Here is a 15,828-nt window from a genome sequence, read left to right as displayed (position 1 = left end):
TAGTTCCCCCTCCTCTCTCTTCCCCTCTTTTTTTGGGGTTTTTGGTAATGATATTTATTCGCCAAAAAAAAAAAAGAGCTAACATTAGAAAAGTAAAAACTCAACAATAAGTGAAACACAAAGAATGCCAATAAATCACTTGAAAATTGAGAAAAACCAGAAGCAGAAAGTAGTTTATTAACAGTAATAATCCAAGCAAGACACAACAAACCTGATAAGTGATAAGGTTACACAAGTTGTCTAGGAAGAGAAATTGGGGGCAGGGGGTTATAACAGTTAAAGAGCACCCTGCAGTACATTAATAGATTTATCATTTATGCCTAAATTCTGTCCATGATATGTATTCAAAGGTCTACCTTCTGCTGATGGTCTCAGGATGAGGAGTTAGGGCATCGATCAATTTATTAAACAGAACGGAAATGGGAGAGGGGAAAAAAAAACAGTGTGTCATGGGGAATAAGGACAAAAAAAAAACAAATCGATTACTAGTTGCAGAGAAATGGAGGAAAAAAAATAAAAGGAGAAAACAGTGCGTCATTGTGTCATGGGGAAGGAGGAGGAGAAGGAGAAAAAAAAAAACAAAAGCACAGTGAAGAGAAGAGAAGAAGAGGAAGAAGGGGGAAAAAAAGACAAATTTACCGTTGGAGATGCCAGAAAGAGGACATAGGGCTGCAGATTTCGTCTCACGGTCAAATGGTCACACAGTCATGGGTTGAATATGGTAAATCCTTTCGAGGAATCGAGGGTTGGGACTTTGGGTTGCAGAGCATGAGACTGAGTTGTGAGTGACAAAGTTGTTTAAACCCCTTTATATCCTTTGATCCCATGCAGCACGAATGCATATTCTTCGGCACACATGCCAATGATAAAATTAGAAATAGAATAAAAAAAAACTATATGATTAAGTGGTGAAAAAAAACAATACATATGCAAATGTAATAAGGTGGTTGCCCAACTCCTAAGGTGTGACAAGGGCATCCTAGATGTTGCCTAGGCGACGCCTAGCACACCAAGGCGGTCGCCTTTTATGTGTTCAGAAAAGCAATACCCGCCTAGCCATCTCCAAAACCGCCCGGCAGCCTAGGCGCCGCCTAGGTGGTGTTTTAACAACTATGGTTAGAGAATCCTATCTACACTTTATCAAAGTATAAACGGGATATAATGTTACCTACTTTCAGGGCCAGTTTACAAATTGAAATGCATTTGTGACAGTATCTCAACTACGGGCATGTAGTTTGGGGTTTGTAATTGGACATAAAGTGCTGGAGAGTGGCTTTGTGAAATGCTTAAGAACATATATATTAATTTCTATTTATATTTTATTTTCAGAAGATGAGTACCTGTTACTAACATCCTCAAGTTTCATTTCTGAGCATTATGTATGCCATTGGAATAACTTGTGCAACTTTAACAAGAGGTGGGAAATAGAAAAGAAACAAATTCAGAAGCATAATTATATATTCTGTTTATATTTTTTATGTTGATATCTTAACTAATTTTCTTCCAGGACAAAAAGGAATCCCACACGCTTATGGAAGAAACCTACACCTGAACTTCTGACAAACCAGCAAATTAGTAAAATGGTCCATGAGATCCACAATGAGGTGATTGAGCTCACCTCCTCTACTGACGAGGAGGTATCAGCAGACACAAAGGAAGGGTCTGGAAATGTTTTTAAGCAAAATGGAACTGCCTGTGGAGAAGGTGCAAAGAAAACTCTTATTCTCTTTGAGGATGTGGATATAATTTTTTATGACGACCGCGGTTTTATTGCTGCTATACAACAGTTTGCTAGAACAGCAAGGTGTCCGATAATACTCACAAGCAATTGTAAGACTGTCAAATTGACTGAGAATCTCACTTATGCTCTTTTGTATATATGAATATTACTTTTTTCTATTTATATTCTTAATGTTGTAATTCCAGGTGAGGATCCACTTCTGCCAGATAATTTGGACAGGCTTGAAGTGTGTTTCACAGTTCCATCTCTGAAAGAACTTGTTTCTCATATATACATGGTAATTATCTTCCAATGCATTTTCATTTGTTTGCCTTCTTGCATATTGAGGACTTTGCCTGTTTGAATCATATCTGTTAATTTCTCTGTAGGTCTGTGCTGCAGAAAAAGTTGATATTCAACCAAAGTTGATAGAGCGAATTGTTGAATGTTGTCATGGTGATATTCGGAAAACCATTATGCTTCTCCAGTTCTGGTGTCAGGATGGACAATATCAAGGTCGGTGACCAGCATAAGCAAAAATCTAGTACTCTGAAGTTTTAGGGTTTGGAATTTTGGTGTAGACTTGAACTGTAATACTTGATATACTATCAGTACAAACATAAACATATTGTTGTCTCTCCTCCCTGGGCTTGTGGAAGCAGAGAGAAGTATAGAGGGGGAGAGATACCTGTAGTGGATTTTTCAAACCTTTATAAGAAGATTAGGGGCAGGGGGCCTTTGAATTGCATGCTTGAAATTGTCTTTGTTATTTGATGGATTTCTAATCTTTTGGCAGAAAGATCCATACATTATCAGGAGCATGGGAGAAAATAGGTTGAAACTGTTAAGCAACAAGAGGATAGAAAATAAGGAGGATGATAAGTTTCTTTAGGAGCTCTTTAACGCAAATTAGTCCTAATATAGAAACTAGAAAGAGACTTGCAAACACAGGATCTCCAAAACAGAGGAAACTAAAGGAATTTTTTTGTAGCAGCAAATAGATAAATCAGAATGTCCAATATTCTGATTGAGTGTTAAGATTAGGTGGCCCTACAGAAGATCTAAGAAAACTGAGATCAGGAAAGAGATTCAAAGGAGCAGTCCTGGTGAAACTAGGAAACAGAGAAGTAATACTGGAACATAGGTTCTAGCTATCCAACTCCAACAATTGGGAACAAGAATCAACAGAGCAGATAACCAGAGGCTTGAATATTAAGTTTGAAACAATTCTCTGCAGGATTCAGAAAGTCGTGAGAGTAGAAAGCAAGCTGAATAGTTGAACTAAAGCCAGGGGTGCTGCACACTGTAAGATAATGGAAACTGACCTGTGGAATGGTAGGAATTAAGATAGAAAAAGAAGATAACAGTGCAGGAATCCACCTGTGGTCTTAGTTGGAATCCATCAAGCTAATCTCTGTAAATCCTCACAGCACACACTCACAGTTTAGAAAACTGAGAACTTAAATTCATGAAAGTGGGTGAAGCCTATGGCCTTTACATGTACTTATAACTTTTGGATTGGACCTGATCCAATACTGATTTGGGCTACAAAAGTCCTTTTCTAAACTGGAAAAAAAATTATTAGAATATCTGCAACCAGCTATGGAATCCTATTTCAACTGGAGTACTGCAGAAAACAATCATAAACTGAATTTGAAAAGAAATATAACTCAATTCCTAACTCTGAGACTCCAATTTGTAACCAAAATAACAGAATCAACTCCTACTTGATTAACCCACGATCAGATTAAATAAGACTCCGAACTACTGAAAAGTCCCACACACATGCCTACCTTCTCCTCCTTTTCTTCTTAGCAACTGCCTCACTCCTATTTAACCCAAGTAACATAAAGGTAACACCCCCCCCCCCGGGGCGGGAAAAAAAATACTGTTAAGTTCATGTTACAGCAAACCATCAATTTTTTATATTCAAACTTTGTCCTGGCATGAACCAGTTGGAAGTAAAGGAATGCAAGGGAAGAAGGGAAAGATGTGAGTAGGAGGTTAAAGAAGAAGATAAAATGGTGCAATATTGTGTGTTGGAGTATTGTCTCTTGTAAATAAAACCAGATTTAATGGAGAAGATGGAGAGGAAGAAGATGAAGAAGAAGAGAAGTGGCTGTAATCCTTTGGGGAGAACTGTCGAATGAAAAAATTGTTCTCCCCTCTTCACCAATATTATTAATAATAGGGTAGAGTTAACACACAAGAGAAATTCCCAAACTGCCCTTGACTAACAACTCTCATCTTCTAGTTACTGTTCACGTGAACAGTACCCAAAGCACATTAACAGTCTCCACCACACCTATATTACTTCACTAATAATATAAGAGGAATTACATACACCTCCCTAGGGAGGTAAAAGGTAAAAAAATGGAAAATTACAATATAAGGCAACTAGACAAAAAACTAGTTCCTAAAGTACCCTTATTACATAAACTCTAACACTCCCCCTCAAGCAGGAGAATAAATGCCATGCATTCCTAGCTTACATAATAGGGTACTAAACCTAAAAAATAGGGTACTAAACTGAAGAGAAGACCTTTTGTCTGAGATGGATCCAGCCCAATCGGCATCTTTGAAACCTTCTACTCTCAAGTGATTGTGCCTGGCATACAATAGTCCTTCCCTGGAGAGGACTTCAAGTATTCGAGAATGCGGTATACAACATTCAAGTGCCCACTCTTGGGAGCATGCATAAACTGGCTCACCACTCCCACTGCATAAGAAATATCTAGGCAAGTCATAGACAAATAGATGAGCGTCTCCACTAGCCTCTGGTACTTCCCTGCATCAACAAGAAATGGACCACAATCTTCTCCTAGTTTGTGATTCTGCTCAATAGGAGAATTTGTTAGTTTGCAGCCCAACATCCCTGTCTCTTTCAACAAATCAAGAACAAATTTCCTTTGACATATGTTGATTCCCCTCTTGGACCTTGACACGTCAATTCCCAAGAAATACTTGGGACTCAAATCTTTAATCTCAAACTATTGAGCCAAGTAGGTCTTCAGCCTAGCTATCTCAACTGTCATATCCAGTCACTACAATGTCATCAATATAGACGATAAGGGCTGTGATGCCGATGGTACCATTACCTCGCTGGGTAAATATTGTGTGGTCAGCTTGATTCTGGGATATCCATACTTCAGAATAGTAGTTATCTTTGGCAGCTTCCTTTCGCATAAATCTCATCGCAATCTCAGGCTTCATAGAGAAGATCAGCCAAGTCATGACCGTGGAATTATCAGTCTCCCATTTTGGATATGTTGGGTTGGTTGGATTGGGGCTTTGATGGTGCCATTAACATACCCAAGCTTCCCGCTACTCCAGAGAGAGAGCTTCACAGAATGTGCCCAGTCCAAGTAGTTAGTATTTTTTTTTGGTGAGTAAAGAATCTATTACCAAAGGAAAGAAAAGGGGGGGTGGGGGAGAAAGATACAAACCCCAAACCAAACTAAGAAGGGTTTTGGGGCCGTAAAAGAGCACTATCTAAACCCCAGAAAACAACAATATGCCGGTTCCTTAGGGAGTCCGAAAATTTTTTTTAGGGAGAAAACTTAGCTTCGAGGAGACATCCAAGGAGATGGCTTTCCAAATCAAGTCGAAAGACCGAGAGTTGGAGGTCCATCTTCTGAGGTTGCTCTCCATCCAAATGTGGTAAATAGCAGCGCCAAATACTAGCTTGCCAACAGTGTTGCAGATGGAGCAGCCAGGGTAAGTCATGACCAGCCAGAACTACTCTCTAGCAAAGGGGAGGGGTCTCCTGCTGCGGGGCCAAATAAACGAAAGGGCTTTTTTCCAGATGGTAGAGGAGAAAGGGCAAGCAAAGAAGAGGTGGTCAATGTCTTCTGAACCATTCTAGCAAAAGATATAAGAAGGGGGGGGGGGCAGGGATTCTTCGGTGGATGAGGAAGGTTTGGGTGGGGAGGCAAAGGTTAAGGGTTCTCCAGACTGTGAAGCTATGGCGAGGGATGTGACCTTTAAACCAGACTAGGTTGTGCCAAAGAACAGTAAGGGTATGAGTCCTGACAAAGTTCTAGGCTGATCTAAAGCTAAAAAGGCTGTTGGAGGAGGGGAGCCAGATGACCTTGTCCGCATGAGATGGGGAGAGGGGGAGAGGGGGAAGGGAATTCCAGATCTGGGAGAGGATGGGGGGAAGATGGGTTGGGGGGTACCAGAGACCGTGGGAGATAATGGAGGAGAGGAGGGCAGACTTGGGAATTCCAGAGGAGTAAATAGCTCTAGGGCCAAAGAGATTATAAAGAACCCCATTTGGGTGCCAGGGGTCAAGCCAAAGGGAGATGGTGGAACCATCAACAATTGTAGAGGATGTGGCTCTGAGAGCCAGGGGACGGAGGAGGAGGATCTTGTGCCAGATCCAGGAGGAATCCAAAGGGATGTCGACGGTCTAAATGGAGTCATTTTTTAGGAGGTGGGAGTAAACCCAATGAACCCAAAAGGAGTCGCGCTTGGAGGAAAATTTTCAGATCAACTTTAGAATATCCGCGATGTTGGAGTCGCGGATACGGCGAATGCCAAGGCCCCCTTCAGATTTGGGAGGGCAGATGGAATTCCAGCTGAGAGGATGGAGGAATTTAGAGGTTTCCTTCCCTTTCCAGAGGAAAGCACAGGAGAGGTTTTCCATGGCTTTAATGGTAGCTATAGGAAGGCCAAAGACCCCACACCAATAAATGTAAGAAGATTGGAGAACCGATCTAATGCATTCAAGTCTACCCGCATAAGAGAGAAGCTTGCCTTTCCAGAGCTGGAGACGCTTGCGGATATTGTCAAGCATGGGGGTGCAGTGATGATTGGAAAGCCTAGCAGGGATGAGGGGGAGGCCCAGGTATTTCACTGGGAGGGAGCCCAGGGAAAAGCCTGTTAGGCGCAGGAGGGAGTCTCTGTCAGAATTGGAGATACCAGAGAGGAAGAGCTTGGATTTAAGGAGGTTGATACGGAGGCTAGAGAGATTCTCGAAGAGGTGAAGGGAAGATATTATGGCGGAAACAGAGGAGGGGGAGGCTTCGGAGAAGATCATTAAATCATCCGCAAAGGCCAGGTGGGTGAGATTTAGGTGCTTGCATTTGGGAATAGGGGAGATAAGGTGGATGTCAGTTTTGGCTTGGATGCTCCTCGAAAAGACTTCCAGGGCCAGAGAAAGAGGAAAAGAGAGAGGGAGCAGCCTATTGTCCAACTTCACAATCGAAATCTGGGTATTTGGGTTGTTAACCACCATATGAGTAGGAGAAGTAGTACTCGAGATTGGGAGGAGAGTTATGTCTGTAGTGTCATTGCTTCCAGACACGATGAAAAATTACACTCACAAGGTAGGGATAACAACCAATGTTAAATGGGGAGTCACTGCTCAACCCAAAAAAAAAAGCTTTCAAACACTAGTATTCACAGTCCAACAAGCAAATCATGCAAATACTACAACAAAATCCAACTCCACCAAATGCTTCACAACTCAATAATCTGATACAGCAACATGAAGAGCTCAAACAACACAAATCACCAAAATCAAACAGCAGAAAATAGCACAAACCATCTTTGCAAACAAGACAAACTGAAACAGAGGCTGGCGGTACCCTATAATCCAAGAGAGAGAGGAGTTGTGGTGCAGCAACTCTTAGGGACATGAAACGAGGCCGTTGGGGGGTGTAAACACACCCTAGGGCGATCCAAATGAGCTAAACTCCAGCTCCTAAGACATCCGGATAAAGAAGAGAGAAAAAAATACCAAAAAGCTGGTGGTAACTTGCTGCCTGGTTGGGTTGGTTCAATTTGAGCTCCAAACCCTATTTCTTCAATAAAAACCTCTTTTGGTGTCTCCATGGTCTTCATTCATGCTCCTTGCAAGATATCTTCATACATTTCACATAATAGTTCCTTCCTTGGAACCCCTTTGTAACCTAGGGTTCCAAAGAAAGGAGAGAAAAGGAATAAGAAGGTGACTCGACTCTCAAACCAACAAAATGTTCTCTGATGCCAAGTTGGAAGTTAAGGAATGCAAGGGAACAAGGGAAAGATGTGAGTAGGAGGTTGAAGAAGAAGAAGAAGAGAAAACGGGGCAATGTTGTGTGTTGGAGTATTGTCTCCACCACACCTATATTAGTTCACTAATAATAGAAGAGGAATTACATACACCTCTCTAGGGAGGTAAAAGGTAAAAAAGGAAATACAATACAAGGCAACTAGACATAAACTAGTTCCTAAAGTACCCTTGTTACATAAACTCTAACAGAACCCTGTGACAAGAGAGAACTTAATAACCAGTCAATCAGAGGATAAGGAAGAGAAGAGACAATGAGAGAAACATATAGATAGAGAGAGAGAGAGAGAGACACGATGTAGAGAGAAGAAAGAGGAGAGAACCAGTTCAGCGATAGGTGTTTATCGCTAGACAGGTAAGCTTTATTTATAATATGCAAACTTGCATCCGAAAGGAAATTAGGAATTACAACTGAATAAGGAAACATAAACCACAGAGGAAACTAACTATAAACAGCTACTGCTAACTAAAGCCAACACTAGCTAAGACCCTCACAATAGGAACACTCCCCCTACCGTGAGTAGGTCTAACACTACTCGACTCCTTTAGGACCACAACTTAACACTCCCCCTCAAGCTGGAGCATATTAATCTCCCATGCCCAGCTTAGAACAACACTTCCGGAAAGCAGGGCCAAAAAGAAACATGGTAAACAGATCAGCCAACTGATCAGAGTAACAGTCAGCTTCTTCATAATAGCATCCTGCACAAAGTGGCAGTCAACCTCAATATGTTTGGTTCTCTCGTGAAACACCGGGTTGCTAGCAATGTAGATTGCAGCTTGATTATCACAAAACATCTTCATAGAGGTTGAGTAATTGGAAAACCCAACTCTTGTAGAAGTGATTTCAATTGCATCAACTCGGCTGTAGTATGAGTCATAGCTCTATACTCAGCCTCAGCATTGAATCGAGCCACAATTGTTTGCTTTTTGCTATGCCACGAGACAAGATTGCCACCAATAAACGTACAATAATCTGTGGTAGATCTCTTATCACCATCAGCACCGGTCCAATCAACATCAGAAAACCTACTAGATCAACATTCTGATGTGGACGATAAATGAGCCCCTTCCCTGGAACCCCCTTTAGATTCCTTAAGATACAACAAACCGCCTCTCATGAACTTACTTCGGCGACTGCATAAATTGGCTAATAACACCCACAACAAAAGAAATGTCAGGTCTAGTAATAGTAAGATAAATAAGCTTCTCAAGTAATCTTCTGTACCAGTGCGGATTATCAAATACCTCACCAAGATGATGCCAAACTTATGATGTAGATCCATAGGAGTATCAACTGGTTTACATGCAAGCATACCACTTTCAGACAAAAGATCTAACATATATTTCCATTGTGATAGACTAATCTCTTTCTTGCTTTGTAGTACTTCAATACCAAGAAAATACTGAGGGAACCTAAGTCTTCCATTTGAAAGTGTTGATGCAGAAAAGATTTTACCTCTGCAATACCAGATGTATCATTATCAGATACAATAATGCCATTGACATAAACAACTAATACAACCACCTTTGAACCTCGGTGGCGAACAAAGACTGAGTGATTACAATAGCATTGTGAAAAACCATACTTAGTAACAATTGAGCTGAAATTGTCATACCAGGCCCTAGGTGACTTTTCAAATCATAAATAGTCTTGTGTAGCTTACATACTCTGTGTGAATTCTCCCCCTGAGCAACATACCCTGGAGTTGCTCCATATATACCTCCTATATATCACCATATAAGAACGCCTTCTTGATATCCAGCTGATAGAGAGGCCAATCTAAATTTACAGCCAAGGAGATAAGAACCCGGGCCGAATTTAGATGAGCAACTGGTGAGGTCTCAAAGTAATCCACACCATGTCTGAGTAAAGCCCTTAGCAACCAAACGGGTCTTAAGCCATTCAATGGAACCATTTGGATTGTACTTAATTGTGTATATCCAGCGACATTGTACAAGATCTGTACCGGGAGCTAAGTCTAGCAAGGTCCATGTTTATCGAGAGAGTAAAGCATCCATCTGGATTGTACTTAATTGATTCCATTCGTTGTTTATTACTTTATCATTGTCTAATTCTCCTTCTGAGTTTCTTGCTCTGTTTTTCTGAGTTTTCTGCTATCAGCCCATCGTAGCATCTCAGGTTATGTTAATTTAATATTTTCTGGATTGGGACCGTTAAGTAGGCTTGAATGATTACGTTGGTGAAGCTCCATCCCTATTTGACTTAGTTTTATCTAGTCTCTGTTTACCGCCATCTATTCTTCCTTATTTCTGAAATTCCATAATTATTTACTCTTAAATACCGCCTCTGGTTAGTGTTTTGTAATTACCTGGAAGACTTTTTTCCTTAAAATAATTAATTCCATATTTTTTCTGTCTAATTCTTCAAATTTTTTCAATCTGATCGTGTTCTAAATGTGGTTGCAGCCTCTGTGATCTTCTAGGTTCTAATCTAGACTCTGAACCACTACATCCTGTTATTGGTGAAACAAACTGAACTATATTTGTGAAACTCCAGTGAGTTGTGTGGTAGAATAACGACCAGATGTAGTGTGGTTATTTAAGTATGTGCTTTTATGGGTTAGGGTTCTATAGGGACAGACAATTACCACAGGAGTGTAAAACATGGAGGTATTTTTGGCCCAGGAGAGAATGCCACATTAATAAATCTTCACAACATGCAGTCCCCCTCCCCCCCACTTTCCCTCTTTTTTTGGGATCAATTCACGATATACATATGTTTGTTCATTTATTTATCTTTGATTGTATGGCAAACATGTTGCAGTTTCTTTTGAAATATATACATGCAAAATTCTAACGTTCATACAGAGTCCGCTTGGTAAAAGAAATCAATTTTTTCTCATTTGACTGGCTTATGAGCAACAAGAGATCAAATGCAATATTTAGTTGGCTACTTAATAGTTTATTGAATTTAGTTGTATTTTCTGCTATTTTAGTTGAGAGGTTTTTGATTCAGTCTACCAACTTTCAGACAAAAACATGCACTATCTGTATGGTCCACTGCAGTTTGATATTGAAGCAGGGCATTGGATTTTACCAAAGGTAATCCCTTGGGGTTTCCCTTCTCAATTATCAGATCTAGTGGAGAAGGAGATAACCAAGTCTTTGTCCATGGTGCAAGAAAATGCCAGCTTAATGGAGCCACTGGAAAAAGAGTTCAACTCTAAGGAAACACAGGATGCCACGGAAATGGGTAACACTGAAACAGAGAGTATTATGGCAAAGAAGGAATCCATGTTAAGTAGAAATTGTTCCATTCATGAGGGCAATCAATTTTCAGCTCAATTAGATGATGTTTATGATTTACCTGATTTGTCAGGCTCCCCAGTTGCATCCACTCAGAAAACTTCGAAACGTCGAATGCATACGGTTGTCTATTCAGACTCTGAGGATGAGTTATCTAGTGGAAATCCTCCTGTTAAATTGAAAAATCTGTCTGGGTATCAGAGCAATGATTTATTGTCAGGTATGTCTGTCCAGTCAATTTGTCCAGAGGTGGGAACTCAGGACTTGGACCAATCTGCTGACCCACAACATCATACTGAAAGGGCAAAATCGGAGGGAAATCATTATAAATGTTTTGACACAGAAAGTGATCAGCACATCAATGAGAGAGAGAAATGGATAGATATTTCATGTGTACCAGAATCATCATTTGTTCCTGAAACTGAAATTAGTTATGGAGCGCCATTTCTGTCTAGGACAGTATCCTGTGACCATGTTGCTGTTACTGTGGAAACAGTTTCTATGAGTTGTAATGAGTCAATGCAAAGAATGTCTCTGATGGAGGTTGACAACATAGAGAAAACTATGCCAGAATTCCGAAATAATTCAGACTACAGATCAGGAAATACCTTTAATATCGATGCAGAACTAGTTAATGGAGATGACGAGGTTGGGGATTCACAAAATGAACATTCGAAGCCTGTAACCAGAGGATATCAAGTGATGGATGAATGTAGTCGTATTAATTTCCACAATTGTTCCCCTGTTGAGAATCCTTGGGGCACAGTGGAAGGTTATTCAGTTCAGGAAACATGGAAAAAATTACGTCTCTGCCGCGTAGATCTGAAATCATATATCACCCCTCAACAGAGGGATGCTTATCAGATGGTGAGACTTACTTCTCGAATGACCCATCTGATCTCGGATACTGATTTGATGCTCAGTTGCTGTCAGCTGCTTATTAGTGTAAAGTCCTCCTCACTTCCTCTTCAATTCTGAATTAGAGACTGACTGATTCTATTCCTTTTATGTAACGAGAGTTGGCCGTCATGCTAAGAAGGTTTTCTGCAGGACTCCTTGGAAGCATCAATGGTTCCTTGTGTTGAACCGGATTCATTCTGCTGGTACCATGATCAAGTTGAGATAGCATCAACAACTGCACAACATGGTCTTTGCTTTTATGGAAAGGAATCTGCTGCAAAGGCATTGAATTTAGGTTCCAGAAACAGAGTGGATTTGGCCTGGGAGATGTTGACTTCCACAACTAATACAACAGCCATGGGAAAGCTGATCACCCAAGATATGAATACAAGTCATACTTCATGTGGCAGACGTTGCTTGGATATCAAACTACCAAGAAGTGGGATTTCAATGGACAGGTATAACCTACTTTTAAGGGTTCAAAAAAGCTAGTTGTGGTCTGTATTCCTAATTACACAAGCACAGTTATCTCAACATTGCTATATTCCATAGTGATTCATGACTCGGATAATTATATGCTAAAAAATGGCTTCCCATGTCAAATGAGGTCATCCTCAGTTTCGTCTCAGTGTTGATGAGTACTCCTGCAGTTACCAATATCATGCACTTCTTGTCCTTGTCTTTTCTTTCTTTCTTATTTTTGTTGCCACCACAAAAGAGTTCGGGGGGGGGGGGGGGGAGCTAGTGCTCTTTCATTTAGGAATTAAGTTTTTCCTTGTTCATCATTCCTGCCATTTATATTTTGTTTTGTGCATGTGTATGCTATGCAGCTTAGTATCACGTCTTTATGGTACAAATCAGTCTATAGTTCCGCCAAAATCTTATTTCGCATTGATGGGAGCTGCTACCCATGAGTATATATTTACATTGGGCCAAATTTCAAGGTCAGAAACTTCTCGTTTGTCAGAAAACTCTGAGAAGACAGAACGACAGCGCAGGTATTCTCAACGACACAGGTAGGTTTAATTGGTGCGAAATTTACAGCTCAACAATCGATAACCTTTTCAAAAACCACCAATGCTTGGCACTTTTTGTTTTTTTAAACAATTGAGCTCAAATTATGGTGTTGGGGCCCCTTTGCAGAGCACAGGCTGCTCAGCACTACTTGAATTCTGGTGCACTTATGCTGTCTGAAGAAGATCTGGTTTTGCTGGCTCAACAAGGCTGCTATGGTAAGGTAACGTCAGAATCAATGGGGATTGATACATAGACCAGATGTTCCAGGAAGATGGAGGGTTGCGTCAGGTTTTCATCTTGCTGATGGCTCATTGAACTGCTGGGCACTGGTCTTGATAGCATACCAAAATTTGTAGATGAAATGCTTTTCAAAGAAAGGTTGGAGGAATGGGATCAACTGGCACTTGTGCTGTAAACCTGAAGTAGGGACTTTTCCTGGGATTCCCTCTTGGCAATGATTGTGGATGAACGACAAGATAATGTATCTCTCATGAGGAGATTTCTGAGGCGTTTTTTGAAGGCTCAGCCGTCCCTTGTAACAAGAATTATCATAAATCCATTTAAATATAATTTATTATATAATGTTCTGTTGCCTTGTTTTTCTTAAGCTCACAAAAAAAGAAAAATTTGTATAGTTTCAGTCTATAAGAATGAAAATAGCTATTAATTGTTGCTCTTAATGAATTTAATCATGTTGGATGCAGGAGCTGACTTCATCCAAGATGAGCTTACTGATGTTTGGATAAGGGGGGAAGAAAAAAAAATCTCTCTGTGCCGGGGGCGTAGGCTGTGCCCAGACACATGGGAGCGGTATTTTTGTCATTTTTAGGGGGCATGATGGTCATTTTGCCCATCCCCCCCCCCCCCCCCCTCCCCAAATGTGTCTGGGCACAGCCTGCACCCCTGATAGAACACTTGGGGATTTGGCTCCTCTCCTGCAGTGGCGGGAGCTGGAGCGCTCAGCCCATGGAAACCACCTAAAACAGGGGGTGGGGTGGTCATTTCACATGTGGGGCCCAGGTGGGACCAAGGTTTTAAGTATCTTAATGTATCTGCAGATACTAACGGATATGTATCTTATTTTAAGGGTATCGATACGATACTTAAGAAGTATCAACTGTATAGAGTCGATACATGATCCAATATGGTTAACACTCTCCGATACGATACGATACGTATCTTAAAATCACCTTTCTGATATTGATACTTTAAACCTTGGGTGGGACCCACCTGTGAAACGACCATCCCACCCTTGTTTTTGCTGTCGTTTAGCTGGGCTACACGCTCCAGCTCCTGCCACTGTAGGACAAGAGCCAAATCCAACATTTGGCCAAACTTTAAATATTTTCTCCAAGCCAAGATTTACACTACTTAAATAGGATCAATGCTAACGATAACAATGAATGATCGGGATCCTCTCCAATGACTCAATGAGGGCGTCGCCCAATGTGCATCCAATGGCTGGGCTGCCTGGCACTCATTGGAGATGATACAGATGCGATAACAATAAGGGTGGGCAATCCAATAACGATACCTCAAACCATAATCAGGCTAGCCATTAGCTCGTGTTACCTATCGACTTTGTACTTATGTTAAAATCAACCCGAATTGCTACCCCCCAAAAAAAATCAATCGAATTTTTCAAACACAATTCCACTCCCGTTCTGTTCCCGTAAAACAGAAATCAGTAAAATCACACCCATGGAGTGCAACCAAACGTAGCTGAAGTAGATCTGGATCTTGGATTCGAAGTTTTAAATCCTTGCTCCAATTAAATTTGTCTCTCGGTCTAGAGTCACATAAAAAATTATGGGAAAAAGATCACTGTTTGGTGGTGTCTCCTACGCCCTCTCACAGGGCACCGTGAAATGACACCTCTGCCTCCTAGAAAGATACCAAGGCGTGCTCCCCCATTGGCCTAGATACTTGTGTAGAGACCATGCGACCAAGTAGACATCTCTTGCCCATATATTATTTTTGACTCTTTTTTCTTTTGGAACAAGAGGTACTAAATCCCCCAAGGCTCATGTACGATTCCACAACATACACGTACCGAGAGATACTAGGGCCCTCATGTTCACCAGGGAGTTTCTTCTCAAGGGGGGAGGCGGAGTCGAACTCAAGACCTTTAGCTTCCTTAGGTCTCATCCCTTGCCAACTGCGCTGCGCCTTGGGGTTTGGCATATAAAATTTTAATAGTTTTGGATTTTCAAACTGGATAAACTTTGATTAGGGATTTTCTTATCGAGACCGGTTAAGGTGTCAAACAAATTTTTTTTTCTTTTTCAAAATGAGGGTAAGAGTCATTTCACATGCATGCATATTCAAAAAATATACATGACATTGACATAATGATAAACTCTTCTTTACTATTTACTATTATGATAAAGAACTTTTAAGAATGAGAAAAAGACAATTAAAAGAAAGGGAAATTCATTATAGGAGAGCGTTGGGTATGGTACCCTGTGCTAGCACCCTATGTGTCTATATCTCTCTTTTCCCCTTTGAAATGACTCACTTATCCTTCAAAGAAAAGAAGAGGGAGAGAGACACATAGGCTACAAGCATATACCACTAGCATACCCAAACTTTTCCCATTCTAAATAAATGTGACATGTCATCCAGTAATCCGACGACTGACACTCCCTTCCGATTAATTTAGTACTTGAGATGTGAGCTTTAAATTGTCAATTTTTGTCCCACTTAAACTTTAAGTAAAAGTGGTTTTATCAATCGGGTAGATGGTAGCAGTGCGTACGTTTTGCGACCTTATTCTTACGTTTCTTGTATTGTATATTTGTATCCGTAGATTTGAGATGAGGGTAATCATAACCGTCCAATGAATTTTGACTCAATGACTGGTTCC

The 15,828-nt window shown here is 40.7% G+C and overlaps 1 protein-coding gene across 1 annotated transcript in view; it reads left to right on the top strand.

The window, feature by feature from the left end:
• Positions 1-13,683, top strand: part of LOC122655611 — a 32,945-nt gene extending 19,262 nt beyond the window's left edge. The window contains exons 12-18 of the mRNA XM_043849851.1: positions 1,508-1,830; positions 1,927-2,018; positions 2,110-2,236; positions 10,771-11,990; positions 12,096-12,403; positions 12,776-12,961; positions 13,089-13,683. Of these exons, the coding sequence (XP_043705786.1) occupies positions 1,508-1,830; positions 1,927-2,018; positions 2,110-2,236; positions 10,771-11,990; positions 12,096-12,403; positions 12,776-12,961; positions 13,089-13,215 (2,383 nt within the window). The 3' untranslated portion in view covers positions 13,216-13,683. The remainder of the gene's footprint in view (positions 1-1,507; positions 1,831-1,926; positions 2,019-2,109; positions 2,237-10,770; positions 11,991-12,095; positions 12,404-12,775; positions 12,962-13,088) is intronic.
• The last annotated feature ends 2,145 nt before the right edge of the window (positions 13,684-15,828 follow it).

Source organism: Telopea speciosissima, chromosome 3 (assembly GCF_018873765.1).
Source record: "Telopea speciosissima isolate NSW1024214 ecotype Mountain lineage chromosome 3, Tspe_v1, whole genome shotgun sequence".
Lineage (NCBI taxonomy): Eukaryota > Viridiplantae > Streptophyta > Magnoliopsida > Proteales > Proteaceae > Telopea > Telopea speciosissima.
The sequence above is the reverse complement of the archived record's forward strand: the minus strand, read 5'-3'. Positions and strand labels throughout refer to the sequence as shown.